Below are 19,981 nucleotides of genomic sequence, written 5' to 3' on the forward strand. Positions count from 1 at the left end.
TGTTTCGAAAACAAAGGTAGAGGTGAACAAACCTTGCAAAGCTCCCCTCACCTCTCTCTCTCTCAGTGTGAGGAAGAAGCAGGACAGACCAAACCACTTTCAGAAGGGCCTCCCCCCCTCCCCATCCAGCTACGACCGCAAAGAAGGAACGAGATGTATCCCGATATCACCTCTCCTCTTTTTGTAAAAAAAAATCTCAGATTTCAGCCCATACAGTCTCCGGTTTATGGCCAGAATTGGGACCGGAGGCTCTGTTGCTAAGCCAGATTGTCATTCAATGAATTGTGCCCAAATGTAGTTTTTTTTCCCCACCGTCGTTAGGCAGGTCGCCGCAGTCACTAAGGGAGCCGTGCTTTTGTTAAGTAAACCTGCCACACTTGTTCACCAAACCATCCTTAATGCGGTCGTTATCTGGCTTTCCCCCGTGAATTTTGCTCGTCAGAAGCCAGTTGGGAAGGTCACTAGTGGCCATCGCATCATCCCGGGATTCTACAACTGTCATAAATGGCCTATTGGTTTCCAAAGATTTAAATTTTGATCATGTGACCCGAAGATGCTGTTACCGTTGTTAGTGTGAGAATGGGTCATAAGTCATTATTTTCTGTCAGAAAAGTCGCTAAAGAAAGGCTTGTAAGTTGTAGACCACGGTCCTGTTTCAGTTATATAGGATCAGGTTGTCCTGGTCAGTCCGGCAGGGATAATGAGTGGCGCGGTGGCCTAGCGGTGGCCGTGAGTTCGATCCTACCGTATTTTTCAGAGTATAAGACGCACCTTAGTCTTTGGGGAGGAAAATAAGAAAAAAGCTGATTGGCAGGTGGATGGCCTCCCAGAATACCCCCAATCAGCTGTTCCCAGAGGTGAATTTTAGCAACAGATTCCTTGGTTGTAAGCTCTGTGCCTTGATTTTTTTTGCTTTTTTTTCCTGCCTCTGAAAGCCTCCGAAACAGAGCTTCAGAAAAAAAGGCCTCTGAAGCTCTGTTTGGAGGCTTTTTTTCTGAAGCTCTGTTTGGAGGCTTCTTTTCTGAAACATCAGTTCTGATGCTTTTTTCAACCTCTGAAATCTCCGTTTGAGAAGCTGGGCGGGGCTACAATTCAGAGTATAAGACGCACCCAGATTTTCACCCTCTTTTTTGGGGGGAAAAAGGTGCGTCCTATACTCAAAAAAAAAATACGGTAGGTAGAGGCAGATATTTCTCTCTCTGCGCGCACCGAGACTATATCTGCTGAACAAAACTCCGCATTGGCGACAGGAAGGGCATCCGGCCAGGAAAACATTCTGCTAGTTCCATTCAGTTGCCCAGGCTCCACCCCGCCAGGGATGATGGGGTTGTTAAAAAGGAGATGATGGTCCGGCGGGGATAATACGCCCCGATTTCCCCTGACCGCCTTTCTTTTTCCCAACAGGGATTTTTCGACAGCCCTCTTTAACAGCATCCCACTCTCGGGGTCTTTAGCCGGGTCCATGATGTCAGCTTCCCAGACCAATCAGCTCATAGCGTTAGATTACAACGCGGCCAACTCCCTGGGCACCGTTAAGCCTGCCTTAGAGCCCATGGCAGCGGCCGCTAAATCGGCGGAAGACGTAGCCAACAAGGATGGGTGAGCATCGAAACGAAAGGCCTTCTCCTTACGAATTGGGGTGGGTGGGGTGGAAACTTAAGGACCCGTTCACTGCAGCGTGGGTTGGCTTAGCGAGGAGGAAGCCCCGTATATATTTTTTTAAAAATCATTTAAAAACGGAATTGTTCCACGGCGAGCCCGTGTCCCGTGGCAAATTGGCCATGGCGAGTAGGCAGTAGTGAGTTGGCCGCAGCAAGTTGCCCCGTTCTTCTTTACTTGCTACTAGAACCTAGATACGCAGACGGAAATTCCATGGTTAGGTCAGGTTACGTTTCCGAAGGATGTGGCTTGCCCGGTGCCCCTCTTAGGTATCCCCAATTTTTAATGTAACAGATGCGAAGCGAGCGCCATCCGCTAGTCTGATCTGGATTTGTCCCAGTCCTGGCTACTTCAGAGCAGCGTTTTCTCAAGCTTGGCAAGCTTACAGATGTGTGGACTTCCAACTCCCAGATATTCTGGCTGGGGAATTCTGGGAGTTGAAGTCCCCGCATCTTTCAAGCTGTCACAGTTGGGAAACGCTGCTTCAGAAAGTTGATGGCACTTGGGCTTGAGTGTGGCGCTTCTTACCCCTAAATCCAGTGGGGTAGGGGGATAGAAACCGCAGCGGTTCGTGATTTTATTTCTTGCCCAATTGTGAGCAGAGCGGAGCCCTGCCGGATATGTGGGGTGCTTCAAATACGTTTTTCCTTTCTTCTTTTCCCAGTCTGAACGCTACCTCGACTTCAGCTGCTCTCCCAGCCGCTTCACCCTCAGTGCTGCCCACCTCTTCTAAGATTGAGCCCATGAAGGCTTTCGATTCTCGGTTTACGGAGCGATCCAAAGCCACCTCAGGGACTTCCCCCGTCTCGCACACCAATCAGGTTACCTTGGACAGGTGAGATGCTGAACTGGAAAAGAACCGTTTCAGTTGGACGCCTTTCTTTAAGCAAAGGAGAAAGCACCCAGCTAGCCTCCTCTATTTTTCTGAGAGCTGCAGTCCAAAGAATGCTCGTTTAGGGAGATTACGGTATGCGCTTTAAAAATTTAAATGTCCACTAGATGGCAGCAAAGAGAGCCAGAAACTCTCATTCTTTGGTGCCATCTAGTGGTCAGCCAAATATTTACAATCAGGGGTGGGTTCCACTTACCTTTACTACCAATTCGCAGCGGGAGCACACGCACTTCTGCACATGCGCAGAAGCTTCTGCGCGTTCGCAAATCACCTATGATTATGGCGTGGCGGGTGGGTGGAGCCTCCCACCGGTTTTACTACCGGTTCTAAAGAACCAGACCAAACTAGGAGCAACCCACCACTGCTTCAGATCCTTTAGCAACGGGTTCGTTGCCCCGTTGCTGGGTGGGCGTGGGCATGCCCTAGTTGGCCACCTGCACCATGGCAGGGGGGACGGGACATTTTTCGCCCTCCCCAGGCTCCAGAAGCTTTCCTTGAGCCTCCAGGAGGGCAAAAACTGCTTCCCCTGGGTTCCGGAGGCCGGAAACAGACCTGTTTCCAGACTTCTGGAACTTCCAGGAGGCCTGTTTTTCACCCTCCCAGACCTGCACTTACCTGGAATGATGAACGAGCCGCGTGGAGACTCCTGGGAGGGGCAGAATGGGGTGGGCATTTGGGGGTTCACCAAACCCTGGCGATCCTTGGCTAGAGGATCGCCTGAACCCTGCCGAACCCCCATGAACCCATCCCTATTTACAGTCTAGACCTGGAACCCTAATTTATTTACTTACCTATTTGTATCTCACCTTTATAATCTTTAGAAATACCGTATTTTTCGGAGTATAAAACGCACCGGAGTATAAGACACACCTACCTTTTTTGGTGAGGAAAAGAAGAAAAAAAAAATCTGCCTCTGCTCTGAGCAATTTTGCCTCTTTGCAGCAAACAGCCTGCTTTACTTTCAGTTTCGTTTTCAGCATAGCTTGATTAGCACAAGGAAAAAAAAAATCTGCTCCAGCAATTTACCTCTTTGCAGCAAGCAGGAGAGCCCTGCAAACAACTGAGAGCAAATCAGCTGAGAGTCGGGAGGCCGATCCAATCAACTTGTGCTAATTAGGCTGTGCTGAAGCTGAAAGGAGCTGTTTTTTCTTACTGTTTGCTTGCAAGGAGGTAACTGCTGGGAGGCAGAGGCCAGAGGCTGAGGGCCAGTGAGTGGGTGGGGCTACATTCGGTGTATAAGACGCACCTAAATTTTCACCCCCTTTTAGGGGGGAAAAAGGTGCGTCTTATACTCCGAAAAATACGGTAACTCAAGACCGCAGGCTTATCTGCTTCCTCCTATTTTCTCCAGCACAACTCTGTAAGGTGCATTGGGCTGAGAGTGAGTAGCCCAAAGTCACAAAACCCAGCCAAGCTTTCATGCTTAAGGGGGGGGACTAGAACTCGGAGCCTTCCATTTGCTAAGCTTAAGCTGGTTCCTTAACAACTGGATCACACGGTGGTTGTTTTTCCCCCTTCTTTTTTCTGCAGACTGAAGGAGCAGAACTCTATTCGGGAAAGCAAACCCAGGGATCTCCTAGAAAGTAGCAGCGATAGCGAAGAAAAGCTGGCCACCAAACCCTTGTCACTCTCCAAGCGAAAGCTGGACCTTGACGTTGAAAAAAAAAAGAAAGGAAGACCTCGGAAAGACTCCCGGCTCATGCCTGTCACTTTAACCGTTCAGGTAACCAAAAAAGGTGGTTGTTTTGGCCCGCCGGCAGCCGGCAGAGCTGGCAGCAGAGTCGGACAGTGAGGAGGTTGAGGAGGAACATGGGCCGGTCCTGGGGGCTGGGGAAAGCTCGGACGAGGGCTCTGCGTCGGAGGCAGAGAGGGAGTTAGACAGCAGTGAGGCAGAGGAACAGCTGGAGGTTGTTCCCAGTGTGCGCATGCGCAGAGCTGCCAGAAGACAAGAACAACTAAGAAAGCAGGGTCGACTTGGGAGTAAAGCCACACCTTGGAGGTGATTGCCCCCCCCATAGGAAACAAAAGAGGAGCGAACGGGGAGGGGGCTTTTGCAGGAAACAATTCGTTCATTCGGTTGTTTCGAGAGTGGAAAGATCTGTCCATGACTCTGTACCAAGTTTGGCCTTGCACTGCCTTTGGAAACTTGACTTGGCAGCCTGCCAAGCGAGATAAGGTCTGTGTTGATAAATATTCATCTGAAAGACTGTTTGGTCAGGCCTTGCTGACTGTGAATGAAAGGAATTCACAGTCGTGTAAATAAAAGGGGTTTTTTGCCGGGTCCAAGACTCTGCTTCCTGCTTTTTAAGGGAGCCTAGGTCAGCAGTAGCCACCTCTCTTTGATACACAACCACCGATCCTTTTCGTTTCCATTTTAGAAACCGGACTGCATCTTCTTAAATCTAGCTGCAAGCACATTAAGCCAATCATCATGGTTTATTGCATAGTGGCACACTGATGATGTTGCCTAGTTGGGTAATGAGACATTTGCAAGAAAACAACCAACCAATTATTGGCAGCTGAGCTGCCAATAATTCTCTTTTATTGGCTTACCGGCGCCTGGTGGCGCAGTGATTTCGAATGCAATATTGCAGGCAAATTCTGGAATACCAAAGCCTAGAATTCGATCCTGATGGGGCTCAAGATTGACTCAGCCTTCCATCTTTCCGAGGTCGGTAAAATGAGGACCCGGATTGTTGCGGCCAATCTGCTGGCATTGTAAACTACTCAGAGAGAGCTGTAAAGCACTGAGAAGCGGTATATAAGTCTTAAGTGCTATTGCTAGCACTTGCACAATCGGTGATCTCTATATAGCTACTTGATTTAATCAATCCCACTCTTTTAAGAACTGATTTTTAACTGATGAACAGAGTTGGAAGGGACCTTGTAGGTCATCTAGTCCAACCCCCCACCGCCCAAGCAGGAGACCCTTTACCATTTCTGACAGATGGCAGTCCACTCTCTTCTTGAAAGCCTCCAGTGATGAAGCTCCCAAAACTTCCAAAGGCAACTTCTGTTCCATTGGTCGATTGCTCTCACTGTCAGAAAATTTCTCCTTATTTCTAAATTGAATCTCTCCTTGGTCAATTTCCACCCATTATTCCTTGTCTGGTCTTCGGGTGCTTTGGAAAATAGCTTGACCCCCCTCCTTTCTGTGGCAGCCCCTCCAATATTGGAAGACTTCTATCCTGTCTCCCCTGGTCCTTCTCTTCACTAGACTAGCCAGGCCCAGTTCCTTCAACCGTTCTTCATTTGTTTAATCCTCCAGTCCCCTAATCATCTTGGTTGCTCTTCTCTGCACTCTTTCTAGAGTCTCAACATCTTTTTTATAGTGTGGTGACCAAAACTGGATGCAGTACTCTAGGTGTAGTCTTACTCGGGCTTTATAGAGTGATATTAGTACCTCTCTTGATCTTGATCGTATCCCTCTGTTAATGCAATTTAGGATTGCATTGGCTTTCCTGGCTGCCGCTGCACACTGCTGGCTCATTATTTAATTGGTTGTCCACTAAGACTCCAAGATCTCCCAAGAATTTTTTCACCAAACACGCTCGCGCTTCAGCCCAATTGGCCTGCTTCAAAACTAGCTGAGATTCACCCTGCAGAATTGTTCCGAATACCATCTCAATCGCAAAATCTAATCAGTTGATAGAATTTATGCTAGAGTGGAGTTGAGAGGGGCATCTTATTGTTTATTGTTTATTGGTTCGATTTATATGCTCCCCTTCTCCGGAGACTCAGGGCGGCTTACAATGCGTTAAGCAATAGCCTTCATACTTTTGTATATACCTGCTTAGTAGGGCTTTTGCTCCCCCCCCCAGCGGTGTTCTTTTTTATACAAAGTCAGCTTATTGCCCCCACAATCCGGGTCCTCATTTTACCTACCTCGAAAGGATGGAAGGCTGAATCAACCTTGAGCCTGGTGAGATTTGAACTTGCAGTAATTGCAGGCAGCTGGTGCTACTTAACAGCACTTTAGCCTGCTGCGCCACCAAGGCTCTTAACATTTGTTTTGTTTTGTCTCCCAGTCTCCGGCTATATTAGCAACTGAGAAAGATGGTGCTTGCCACAGTACACCGTTAGCACTTAAATTGCCGAACCCAGTCCTACAGAAATCGTTCGCATTGCAGGTAAGAGGTAGATTATAGTATTTATTATTAGGTGTTTTTTTTTATCCTGCCATTTTTCTACCCTGTTTTCCCTAAAATAAGACCTCCTCTGATAATAAGCCCAATCGGGCTTTTGAGTGCATGTGCTAAAATAAGCCCCCCCCCAAATAAGCCCTCCCCGAAAATATTTAAATGCACGTGCAGCCGGTCCCTGCCATTTCCTCTGGTTAGGGTTAGGGAGACAGAGCTGGAAATCAGGTAAGACGGCAAGAGGAGCCCCGTCTTGCTCCACACGCCCCAAAATAATAAGACCTCCCTGAAAATAAGTCCAAGCACTTATTTCGGGGTTCAAAAAAATAAAAGACAAGGTCTTATTTTCGGGGAAACACGGTATCTGTCTAATGTGAAATCGAACGCAGGACACCCCCCCCCCCCCGAAATCAATAACTCAGGCTCACTGCAGTTTTTATTTATTTAAATTTTGTCTTTAAAAAAAAGAATTATTGTCCTAATGAAAAGAAAACAAATTGGCTAAGAACTTTGGATAAAGCTTACTGGGAACTGGAGATTTCACATTTGCCTCAATTGCACACATTCTTTCTCTGTTTCTTTTTTGCTAACACTTTCCCACTCCTCCAAGAATTTCTCTGTCTGTCTGTCTGTCTGTCATAGATAGATAGATAGATAGATAGATAGATAGATAGATAGATAGATAGAGAGACTGACTCTGTAATATCTGTCTGTTTATCTACTTATCTATTTCAGCCTGTCTGTCTGTCTGTCTTATCTATCTAGCTCTACCTACCTACCATATTTTTTGGAGTATAAGATGCACCTTTTTCCCCCCTAAAAGGGGGTGAAAGTTTGGGTGCGTCTTATACACCGAATGTAGCCCCTCCCACCCTCTGGCCCCCACCCTTTGGCCTCTGCCTCCCAGCAGTTTACCTCCTTGCAGCAAGCAGCAAGAAGAAACAGCCCATTTCAGCTTCAACACAGCCTAATTAGCATAAGCTGATTGTCCCCGACTCTCAGCTGTTTCAGGCTGCAGGGATTGCCATTGCCTATTGCTGCTCGGGCCTCTGCTGCTTGCTGCAAGGAGGTAAATTGCTGGGAGCAGATTTTTTTCTTTTCTTGTGCTAATCAAGCTATGCTGAAAACGAAAATGAAACTAAAGCAGGCTGTTTGCTGCAACGAGGCAAAATTGCTGGGAGGCAGAGGCAGATTTCTTTTTCTTGTTTTCCTCACCAAAAAAGGTAGGTGCATCTTATAGTCCGGAGCGTCTTACATTCCGAAAAATATGGCATCTATCTATCTATCTATCTGTCTATCTATCTATCTATCTATCTATCTATCTATCTATCTATCTATCTATCCATCCCTATTTCAGTTTCTTAACTATATCTTTCTGTTTATCGCTCTCTCGGCTATCTGTCTGTCTATCTTTCTATCTATCTATCTATCTATCTATCTATCTATCTATCTATCTATCCCTATTTCAGTTTCTTATCTATATCTCTCTCTCTCTCATCTATCTATCTATCTATCTATCTATCTATCTATCTATCTATCTATCTATCTATCTATCTATCTATTTATCTATCTATCTATCTCTATCTGTTTATCTCTCATCTCTCATCTGTCTGTCTATCTGTCTATCTATCTACATTTATCTCTCTCATCTCTCATTATCTATCTATCTATCTATCTATCTAATCTAATCCATCTTATCTATCTATACCTATTTCAGCTTATCTGTCTCTATTTCTATCTCCTATCGATCTATCGATCTGTGTATCAGAGAGGAATAGACAAGCAGCTGCCCTTTTAATTACACACCATATCAGGTTCTTCACAAACCTCCACGTTTCTCTCCTGGCTTGAACTGGGATTGCTTAGGGTTCCAAAGGAATCTCTCTTGCAGGTGAGCTCCGATCCCTCCATGTATATTGAAGTGGAAAACGAGATCACAACTGTGGGAGGAGTCAAACTTAGCAGACTGAAGTGCAACCGAGAAGGGAAAGAGTGGGAAACGGTGCTCACCAGCCGAATTCTCTCTGCGGCGGGAAGCTGGTAAGCTTGGGGGGGGGGACGGGTCTGAGGAGGTGCACAATAAAGAGAGAATGCTCAGGTGCCCAGTCTCAAAAGTTGGTGCATCGGATTAAAAAGTGACATTTCCCAATGTGATGCCTCTGTATCAGAGGTAGATTTCACTTATCTTTTTTTTTTTTTTTTAATTTGATTTATATGCCGCCCTTCTCCGGAGACTCAGGGCGGCTTACAATGCGCTAAGCAACAGCCTTCATCCTTTTGCATATTTATACAAAGTCAGCTTATTGCCCCCACAAACTGGGTCCTCATTTTACCTACCTTAGAAAGGATGGAAGGCTGAGTCAACCTTGAGCCTGGCGAGATTCGAACCAGCAGAAATTGCAGGCAGCTGTGTTAATAACAGGGTGCATTAAACCACTGTACTATCAAGGCTCTTACCTATCTTTACCACCAGTTTGCCACACACTCACTTGGTCCAAACTCATCCAGCCAGCTTTCATGCCTTAAGGCGGGATTGGACCTCTAGTCTCCTAATGATTGGCCGAAAGTTCCCCAGCCGACTTTCATGGCAAAGGCAGGACTAGAACTCCCAGTCTCCTGGTGATTGGTCCAAAGTCACCCAACCAGCTTCCATGCCTTAAAGTGGGATTAGACCTCTAGTCTTTTAATGATTGGCCGAAAGTTCCCCAGCCGACTTTCATGGCTAAGGCTGGATTAGAACTCCCAGTCTCCTGGTGATTGGTCCAAAGTCACCCAACCAGCTTCCATGCCTTAAAGTGGGATTAGACCTCTAGTCTCCTAATGATTGGCCGAAAGTTCCCCAGCCGACTTTCATGGCTAAGGCCGGACTAGAACTCCCAGTCTCCTGGTGATTGGTCCAAAGTCACCCAACCAGCTTCCATGCCTTAAAGTGGGATTAGACCTCTAGTCTCTTAACGATTGGCTGAAAGTTCCCCAGCCGACTTTCATGGCTAAGGCCGGATTAGAACTCCCAGTCTCCTGGTGATTGGTCCAAAGTCACCCAACCAGCTTCCATGCCTTAAAGTGGGATTAGACCTCTAGTCTCTTAACGATTGGCCGAAAGTTCCCCAGCCGACTTTCATGGCTAAGGCTGGATTAGAACTCCCAGTCTCCTGGTGATTGGTCCAAAGTCACCCAACCAGCTTCCATGCCTTAAGGCGGGATTAGACCTCCCAGTCTCCTAATGATTGGCCGAAAGTTCCCCAGCTGACTTTCATGGCTAAGGCCGGACTAGAAACTCACTGTCTCCGGATGATTGGTTAAAAGTCCTTCAGCTGGCTTTTACGCCTAAGGTGGAACTAGAACTCACTCACGTCTCCCTCTTTCTAGCCCAGGGGTCAGCAACCCGTGGCTCTGGAGCCGCATGTGGCTCTTTCATCCCTCTGCTGCGGCTCCCTGTTGCTGGTCGGCTTCACAATTGATAGGGCTTTCGGTTAGGACAGGTAGAGGAAAAAGGACGCCACTCTAGGAGGAGACTCTATGGTGGTGGTGGTGGTGGTGGGAACCGGACTTCCGGTCGGCTCCAGAATTGAACGGGGGCTTCCGGTCAGGACCTATGTGGCTCTTTGAGTGTTTAAGGTTGCCGACCCCTGTTCTAGCCGGATGCCCTTACCACTAGCCCAAAGTACCAAAACGACTATTTTTGTCTTGTGCTTCTCCCTCCAGCGAAGTGGTGAGTGTGGCCTGTGAAAAGCGGACCCTCTCTGTGTTTTCGGCGTGTGGCCGTCGCCTTCTCCCTCCCATCGTTCTCCATTCCCCCATCTCCACGTTGCACTGTACAGGGTTTTACATGATGGCTCTCACAACGGCTGCAACCCTCTCCGTCTGGTAAGCACCGAACTTCTCTCTCTCCCCTCCCTCCCCCCCCATCACATTTTCACATCTTCCTTTGCCAAGACGCGTCACGTGGAATTCAAACGACACTTTTGTTTCTCCTCCACATTTTCCCCTTTTAGGAACGTGCGGAAGCAGTCCGTGGTGGTGAAAGACGAGTCCCTACAAACCATTTTAGCAGGTAACGACGCTCAAGTCCACCTAGGGCCACCTAAACTCTCTTCGAAGGTAGTCCATTCGTTTAGCAATTGGTGACAAGTGGTCAGTCACGTGACCGAGGGTTGCAAGCGCGAGGACCGCGCACAAGTCGCTTTTTTTTCCCAGCGCCACTGTAACTTCAAAAAGTCACTAAAATGAATAGTTATAAGTCAAGGACTACCCGTCCTCCGCCCGTCAGTTGACAAGACCCATCCCGTGTTTGTGCCACCAAGAAAACTGACGGGTATGTTTGACCTCCGCAGGAAGTGAAACCACCGTCTCTCAAATCTTGCTGACTCAGCATGGCATCCCCGTGATGAATATGTCGGACGGAAGAGCATATTGCTTTAACCCTTCTCTGTCTTCTTGGTGAGCCCCAAGGTGGAAGGTACAAGGGAGGTGATTCTTTTAAGAGCTAAGCAGGATCGATCCGCCGTTAATGCTTCTGGAACAAACTATATAAAGTTAATATGGCAATAAGACACGGTTTTATTTTGCTCCTGCACGAAAGACCAGGTCCACCCGTGAGCTTCCAATTAAACTTGACTTATTACTACTCGTGTCTATGCTCGACTCACGGTTAGCACCACCTCGGAATTAGATAAGGGTTGACAGAATTCAAGGGGAATTGGACTTTAAGCCAATTGTGGCTACGTAGGACTCTAGGCTAACGCCTCTCTTTTTTTTTCTTCTTTTTTTTTTTGCTTTAATTTATATGCCACCCTTCTCCGGAGACTCAGGGCGGCTTACAATGCGTTAAGCAATAGCCTTCATACTTTTGTGTATTTATACAAAGTCAGCTTATTGCCCCCCACAAACTGGGTCCTCATTTTACCAACCTTAGAAAGGCTGAGTCAACCTTGAGCCTGGTGAGATTTGAACTTGCAGTAATTGCAAGCAGCAGATGTTAATAACAGTGCTTTAGTCCACTGTACTAGAGGCTCTGACTCCACCCTCAGGTCCTGCCACTGCCTTGTCCTACAGTTCCCTTGGGCTTGCTGTCAATTAAAAAAGAATACAGGTTTCTTTTTTAAAAAAAAATGGGAATCTGTTTGGCAGTTGACCTACCTGTTGTTTAAGTGGAGGGTTGGACTTTGCGCAATGGGATGAATCTAAACGGGAATTGAGGTCCATCTACTCGGCTGGAAGGGAAATGAAATGGGTTAAACTCACGGGTGGGCTTCAAACATTTTAGCAAGGGGTTCTTTGCCGGGTTGCTGGGTGGGCGTGGCCAAGCCTAGTCAGCCTTCTGCACCACGGCGGTGGGGGGGGGATGTTTTTGCCCTCCCCGGGCTCCAGAGTCTTTCCTTGAGCCTCCAGGAGGACGAAAACGGCCTCCCCAGGCTCCGGAGGCTCTCTGGAGGCTGGAAACAGGCCCCTTTCCGGCCTTCCAGAACTTCCGGTAGGCCCGTTTTTCACCCTCCCCGAGCCTCCGCACGTGGACTTACCTGCATCCAAAACGAGCTGGGTGGGGACTCCTGGGAGGGGCGGGGCCAGCCAGGAGTGGGATTTGGGGGTTCTCCGAACTGCACAGAATCTTAGCTAGAGGTTAGCTAAGGGCTAACCCCGAGCAGCCCACCCCTGGTTAAATTCCCACTTTGCACCTGTTTAATTTTGCGAGAAGGTCTCTCCTTCCTCCACTTGGATAACTGTAACATGTTCTGCCTTTCCAGGAACCTTGTCTCCGACAAGCAGGAAACATTGGCACAGTGTGCAGACTTCAGGAGCAGTCTACCATCCCAGGAGTCCATGCTGTGTTCGGGACCTTTAGCCATCATTCAAGGACGAATGTCAAAGTACGACCTTGTCTGTCTCGCTCTACCTCTCTGTCTTTACCGCCAAAACGAGCCAAGCTCTTGATCACCCAAAACCTTGGGGACCCCTGCGTTGAACTCTGAATGCTGCCCCTGTTGGAACTGTGCAGATTTCCCCCCCCCCCCCGAAAAGGTGCCAGGTTTTGACCTTCCTCGCCAGCATTGGACAAGTCTGAACAGGATCCGTACCCAACATGGTGTCTGCCAGGACTCATTGTTTAAGTGGGGTCTTGTCTCTACCCCTCAGTGTGACTGTGGTGCTCCTCGACAAATTATTCACCACATTGTGTCCAAATGTCCATCAAGAACTTACACTGGCCCAATGTCTGATATTTGTCTGATATTTTTCAACATAGACTGCCCTGTCCTTGAATGGCAGGGTGGACTGGACATTAACATTTGAACTACTATAAGTCCCTGTATTTCAGGGGTGAAATGCTCCCGGTTCGGACCAGATCGCCCGATCCAGTAGTGATGGCGGCGGGTGGTTCGGAGAACCGGTAGCAAAAATCTCTGTCCCCCCCCCCCCAATGCCCAGCTGAGCCGCGCAATTATCAGAGGCTTTTCTTTTTAGTTTTTAAAAGCATTTTTTCTACAACCTCTTTGGCCGAAAAAATGCTTTTAAAAGTTAAAAAAAAAAAAAAAAAGCCTCCGATGATCACGCAGCTCAGCTGGGATCGTCAAAGGCTTTTAAAAGCATTTTTTCTACAACCTCTTTGAAAAATGGTTTTAAAAGTAAAAAAAAAAAAATTGGCCACGCCCACCCAGTCACATTAACCCCCACCTAGCCACGCCCACAGAACTGGTAATAACAAATTTTAGATTTCACCCCTGCTGTATTTGCCAAACGCTAAATAAATCAATCCCCCAAAAGCTCCTATATAGCTTCCTGTCAAGCACCAGGGAAATCAGGATATTCAGGCAGCTCAAATGAGTACAGGTAGTCCTCTACTTACAACAGCTTGTTTAGCGACCGTTCAAAGGTACAACGGCATTGAAAAACGACTGTTTTTCACACTTACGACATTGCAACATCCCCGTGGTCGCATGATCCAAATTCAAATGCTTGGCAACTGATTCCTATTTATGACGGTTGCAGTGTCCCGAGGACATGGGATCCCCCATTGCGACCTTCTGAACGAGCAAAATCAATGGGGGAAGCCAGGCTCACTTAACAACCATGTTACTAACTGTACAACTGCTATGATACACATAACAATACTGGAAAGAACAGTGTAAAAAGTGGCAAAACTCACGTAACAAAAGGTTTCACTTACAGTAGCAACAGAAATTCTGGGCTCAATTGTGTTCGTAAGTCCAGGACTACCTTTATAAAGATTTATTAGAAGCTTAAAGCTCTCTACAAGAATCTGGCCAACTAACAGTCAAGGGAAATGAGCGGGAGATAAGAAAGGCATTCAAAGTGGGCTGGTCTTAGATCTCTCGCAGGCGCGCAGGGACTCGAGACTTATGACGCGTTTGACCCCTTCCCACGGGCTCAGCCTGGTCACCACCTACACTTCCTTCCATTCTCAGCTCCTAAAACCTGCCTCCTCTTTGTTCCTTTCCCACAGCTCTGGGCGACAGGCAGCCAAATTGTTCTCCATGCCTCATTTGGTGCAGCAAGAAACCACCACGGCGTACCTGGAGAATCAGGTGGCCTCTGCTTTGGCTTTACAGTCAAGTCATGAATATCGTCACTGGCTGCTTATCTATGCACGGTACCTGGTTAAGGAAGGTAAGGAATGATGGTGCTTGTTCGACGGTGTTAAAAGTCTCGTCGCAGGATGTCAGCTGTTCCGAGCAAAGCTGCCTTTTGCAATTGACTGATGGGACTGTGGTCAATGCCAGTGTTGTTCCAGTTGTGCTCCAGTTGCTTTGGGATTCAGAGATAAAAGAGACACAGTGGCTAAGATGTGAGCTTGTTGATCGAAAGGTCGGCAGTTCGGCGGTTCGAATCCCCAGTGTCGCGTAACGGGGTGAGCTCCCGTGACTTGTCCCAGCTTCTGCCAACCTAGCAGTTCGAAAGCACGTAAAAAATGCAAGTAGAAAAAATAGGGACCACCTTTGGTGGGAAGGGAACAGCATTCCGTGCGCCTTTGTCGTTGAGTCATGCCAGCCACATGACCACGGAGACGTCTTCGGACAGCGCTGGCTCTTCGGCTTTGAAACGGAGATGAGCACCGCCCCCTAGAGTCGGGAACGACTAGTACATATGTGCAAGGGGAACCTTTACCTTTACCTTTATACAGAGATGTTCAGACTGCATTTGGCATTTTTATCTCAGCATCGAGTCCTTCTAAGGACCTGGAATAGTCAGAAGTTTTTAATAATATCAAAGATACCATCACAGGATGAGAGCTGTTTCAAGTAAAGTTGCCTTCCGCAATTGACCGATGGAGATGTTGTCAGTGGTTTGTCACACAATCATCCAGATGTTTAGACTGGAATTAGCATTTTTGTCCACCTTCTGAGTCCTTCCTAAGGACCCGTTGTTGTTCAATGGTATTAGCGGTATCGTCGCAGGCTGTCAGCTATTCCAAGCAAAGCTGCCTTTTGCAATTGACCAATCGGGATTCTGTCAATACCGATGGTGTTCAAATGATGTTCCAGGTGTTTGGGGATGCTTACGATTATGGTTTTGTTGCACAGTCAGCCAGATGCTCGAACTGGATTTGACATTGAAGGACTTAGGACATACTGAGGGCTTAGGACAGGCCAATGTTTCTGTTTGACGGTATCAAAGATCTCGTTGCAGGATGTCAGCTGTTCCAAGCAAAGCTGCCTTTTGCAATTGACCGATGGGGATTCTGTCAATGCCGATGATATTCAAATAGTGCTCCGGCTGTTTTGGGGATTACACCCCAGGCACCTATTGCCTCTGAATTAGTTGGAGAAAGTATTGCCTTCTTTGTGAGTCTTTACTCTTCTTCTTTACTCTCTTCCTCAGGCTTTGAATATCGCTTGAGGGAATTATGCAAGGATTTGTTAGGTCCTGTCCATTCTTCCTCTGGAAGTCAGTGGGAATCGACCGTTGTGGTAAGCATTGCTTTTTTGGGGGGCGGGGGGGAACACATAAAATTACATTTCCCTCCCTCCCTCCCTAACTCAGCTGCATCAGCCTGAATGCCTCCCCCACACCCCCATCTTGCTCACTTTTCCAGCCATATAGAACGGAACGTATAACATACAAATAGTCCTCGACTTACGACCACAATTGAGCCCAAAATATCTGTTGCTGACTGAGACATTGGTTAAATGAATTTTGTCCCATTTCACGACCTTCTCTTGCCACAGTTTGTTACGTCACGGCGGTCGTTTAAGTTAGTAACAGAGCTCTTCAATGAATCTGATTTCCCCCATTGACTTGGCTTGTCATAAGGTTGCAAAAGGGGATCCCGTAACCCCCGGGGACACCGGGACTGTCATAAATACGACTCCGTTGCCAAGTTGGTTAATTTTGATCATGTGACCATGGGGATGCCGCTACGGTCACAAACGTGAAAACCGATCCTAAATCGCATTTTTTTTTCAATGCCATTGTAACTTCAAACGGTCATTAAACAAACTGTTGTAAGTTGAGGACTACCTCTGTCATACAAGGTCTTGTGAACGTATTTTTCCTTTTGGAAAGTACTGTAATAGTACTTTCCAAAATAGCAATTGCGCTTAGACTTATATACTGCTTCACAGTGCTTTACAGCCCTCTCTAAGGGGTTTACAGAGTCAGCCTCTGGCCCCCAACAATCTGGGTCCTCATTTCACCCACCTCGGAAGGATGGAAGACTGAGTCAACCTTGAACCGGTCAGGATCGAATTCCTGGCTGTGGGCAGAGTCAGCCTGCAATATTGCATTCTAACCACTGTGCACCATGGATGGGTAGGTGGGTGGATGGGTGGGTGGATGGATGGATGGATGGAAGGAAGGAAGGAAGGAAGGAAAGGAAGGAAGGAAGGAGAAAAGGAAGAACAATAGCAATAGCGCTTAGACTTATATACCGCTTCACAGTGTTTTACAGCCCTCTCTAAGTGGTTTACAGAGTCAGCATATTGCCCCCGACAATCTAGGTCTAACCTAAATGGCTAACCTTTTTGCTGTCGTGTGTCAAAAGTGGGGAGGAGCACGGGAGGGTTGTGCGTGCGCATGCCCACACCCGTAATTCAATGCCCCCTCCCCCCCTGCACATGCGCGCGCTCCCCCTGTTCTTGGCACGCGATGACCCGGTGGGCCTGGTAGGGCTGTTTTTCACCCTCCAGAGGCTTTCTTGGAGCCTGGGGAGGGTGAAAACAGCCTTCCCCACCCCCCTGGATGCCCTCCAGAGGCTGGCAACGGCCCATTTGCTGACTTCTGGTGGGCCCGGAAGGCCCATTTTTTACTCTCCCCAGACTCCAAGGGCTTTCTAGGAGCCTGTGGAGAGCAAAAACGGCCTTCCCCACACGCCCTAGAGGCCCTCTGGAGACTGGAAACGGCCCGATTGCCGACTTCCGGTGGGCCCGGAAGGCCCGAAAATCAGCTGGCCGGTGCACGCATGCGCGCTGGAGCTGAGCTAGGACAACACTCGCATGCCCACCGATATGACTCCGCGCGCCACCTGTGCCATAGGTTTGTCATCACGGATCTAGGTCCTCATTTTATCCACCTTGGAAGGACGGAAGGCTGAGTCCACCTGGAGCCTGGTGAGATTTGAAGTGCCAAATTGCCGGCAGTCAGCAGAAGTAGCCTGCAGTACTGCACTCTCACCACTACGCTTCCCGAGCCTCTTTCTATAGAAATGGGGCGTTTCCATGCAGACAAGGGACAGGGAAGAGCTCAGCGCAGTAGTATCCACCCTGCTTCTCTGACTTTTGACTTCCGTGACATGCTTCTTTGTGTGTGTGTTTTGTACAGGGCTTACGGAAACGGGACCTGCTGAAGGAATTGTTGCCCGTCATCGGGCAGAACCTTCGTTTCCAGCGACTTTTTACGGAATACCAGGAGCAGCTGGACATTTTGAAAGACAAGTAGCGTCCTCTGAGATCTTTCTCCAGCCTATAGGAGAGCAGGGAAGAAGAAGGAGAAATAGAAGGTCCATTGGCAGAAGCTAACACTCCTGAAAAACACGGGGGAGGGGGGCAGGAGCCAGGCCTGGGGTCTTTTAACAAGCTAAAATGTTGCCGTTTTTAAAAAGAAGATCGCAAGAGGGAAGTGTGAACATCTGGGGGAAGCAAAAGGATGTCTTTTTTTGGTTCTCTCCTGGAAGTTGAGCCTCACAGCTTGTAGCTGTCAGGGCGTGAGAATGGTCTTCAAAGAGGATTGTTGGATTCCAGAGACACGTTTTTAGTGAGCCTTTTGAATATCCTTTGAAAAAAAGCACATTACAAGAAGCTAAACTGAATGTCATACAAAGCCCTCATTTCGGGGTTCTTTACTGAGGATTTATGTATTGGGGAGATAAAAAGAGGAGCCGCCCAAAACAGAAAATCCGAAAATCCCTACAGAATTATGCAGCCCACAAAAACTCTCCAATTGCGGATCACCATTAGAAACGAGAGGCTGTTTTGATCACCGCGGACTATTTTTATACTAGAATTTGCTAACTTGTAATATGAGAATTTTATTTGGCCAATAATTTCCCCCGTCCCACCCCTCCCCTCCCCTCCCCTCCCCTTCCCCCCCTCCTCCCCAAAGTCCTCTTGTCGTATCAAAACGTAACTTCATTAATTATGACAGCTACGTTGCTGAACAATTGTACCAAAATAAATGTCTTTTTTTTTTTTTTAACTATTTGTAAAAGGTATTGGCAAAACGGGAAGGGATAGCTCAAAAAAGGAAAAGGGATTTGGGGTGGGAGGGCATTATTTTTTTTGTTTTGTAAGTACAATTAATAAATGAACATTGCATTGATTTCAGAACAAACATGAATGCCTTTGTGCTGCTTGTAGCATTAAACTCTACAGGCCTCCACCTGTGAAAACAAAATCTTGAACTCAGCGTTCAGATAGTTAGTTTTATTTTTGGGGGGCCATGGTTCCTTATGTAATACTGGTCCAAAGCAGTTTACAAAGCAAGGGGGATAATATCAGATTATGACAATGAGTGATCTATCTATCTATCTATCTATCTATCTATCTATCTATCTATCTATCTATCTATCTATTTATTTATTTGATTTATATGCCGCTCTTCTCCGGAGACTCAGGGTGGGTTTACAATGCGTTAAGCAATAGCCTTCATACTTTTGTATATTGTATACAAAGTCAGCTTATTGCCCCCACAAACCGGGGCCTCATTTTACCTACCTTAGAAAGGATGGAAGGCTGAGTCAATTTATTGGCTCGATTTATATGCCGCCCTTCTCCAGAGACTCAGGGCGGCTTACAATGCATTAAGCAATAGCCTTCATACTTTTGTATATACCTGCTTAATAGGGCTTTTTGCCCCCCCCCCCCCCCAAAGCGGTGTTCTTTTTTATACAAAGTCAGCTTATTGCCCCCACAAACCGGGTCCTCATTTTACCTACCTCAGAAGGATGGAAGGCTGAGTCAACCTTGAGCCTGGTGAGATTTGAACTTGCAGTAATGGTGTTACTTAACAGCACTTTAGTCTGCTGCGCCACCAAGGCTCATAACATGATTTGTGATTGACAGTGATTTTTTTTGCCATCGCATGCCAAAAGCGAGGGGAGCGCAGGGGTGTTGCGCGCACGCCCACACCCATAATTCAATGCCCTCCGCCCCCTGCGCATGCATGCATGACCTCCCCCCCACGTGTGACCCCTGCTTTTGTCACGCGATGGCATGGTGGGCCCGATAGGCCTCTTTTTTCGCCCTCCCCAGGCTCCAGAGGCTTTGTTGGAGCCTGGGGAGGGCGGAAAACGGCCTTCCCCATCCACCCAGAGACCGGAAACGGCCCATTTCCTGACTTCCGGTGGGCCCGGAAGGCCTGAAAATCAGCTGGCTGAGCTAAGGCAACATTCACGTGCCCACAGATATGGCTCCGTGTGCCACCTGTGGCACTCATGCCATAAGTTCGCCATCACGGACCTATGACTTAATGAAGCAACACATATAAACAGCCTTCCTGATGTTACATGTCCAATGGTCTCCAGTGTGTTATATGTACTGTATAATCTTGCTGGTTTTAAGTCTTCCCCCCCCCACTCATTTGCAACTGCATATTCTGTCATGTAATAAAGTTGTCTTTTTTTTTTTTCTTTTTTTATCATTTCCCAAGGAATACTAGTTTTGAATCTCCAGACAGGATTTTCAACTTAGTTTGTTAGGAGGGAGTCTTCTAAAAAGCCACACAATGTTGTTTCAGAGAGGTGGATCAGATTTGATAGATGGAAAAAAAAGATGGGGTAGACACATTTCAAGGGAAGATATTAAAAGTTTAGTATATTATAGTTATTGTGGCCTGCCAGCAG

The 19,981-nt window shown here is 47.5% G+C and overlaps 1 protein-coding gene across 2 annotated transcripts in view; it reads left to right on the plus strand.

Moving 5' to 3' along the window:
• HIRA (histone cell cycle regulator) overlaps positions 1 to 18,541 on the plus strand; it is a 51,514-nt gene extending 32,973 nt beyond the window's left edge. The window contains exons 14-25 of one of the 2 annotated variants that reach the window (XM_070950519.1): positions 1,405 to 1,599; positions 2,324 to 2,494; positions 4,082 to 4,274; positions 6,580 to 6,681; positions 8,582 to 8,730; positions 10,396 to 10,557; positions 10,686 to 10,744; positions 11,025 to 11,130; positions 12,435 to 12,557; positions 14,150 to 14,313; positions 15,526 to 15,614; positions 17,464 to 18,541. In XM_070950519.1, coding sequence (XP_070806620.1) covers positions 1,405 to 1,599; positions 2,324 to 2,494; positions 4,082 to 4,274; positions 6,580 to 6,681; positions 8,582 to 8,730; positions 10,396 to 10,557; positions 10,686 to 10,744; positions 11,025 to 11,130; positions 12,435 to 12,557; positions 14,150 to 14,313; positions 15,526 to 15,614; positions 17,464 to 17,580 — 1,630 coding nt within the window. In that variant the 3' untranslated portion in view covers positions 17,581 to 18,541. The remainder of the gene's footprint in view (positions 1 to 1,404; positions 1,600 to 2,323; positions 2,495 to 4,081; positions 4,275 to 6,579; positions 6,682 to 8,581; positions 8,731 to 10,395; positions 10,558 to 10,685; positions 10,745 to 11,024; positions 11,131 to 12,434; positions 12,558 to 14,149; positions 14,314 to 15,525; positions 15,615 to 17,463) is intronic. The other variant, XM_070950520.1, reaches the window with a different exon arrangement.
• The last annotated feature ends 1,440 nt before the right edge of the window (positions 18,542 to 19,981 follow it).

The sequence above is a fragment of the Pituophis catenifer genome, unplaced genomic scaffold, assembly GCF_029215685.1.
Source record: "Pituophis catenifer annectens isolate HBS135680 unplaced genomic scaffold, rPitCat1.0.hap2 SCAF_10, whole genome shotgun sequence".
In the NCBI taxonomy this organism is placed as follows: domain Eukaryota; kingdom Metazoa; phylum Chordata; class Lepidosauria; order Squamata; family Colubridae; genus Pituophis; species Pituophis catenifer.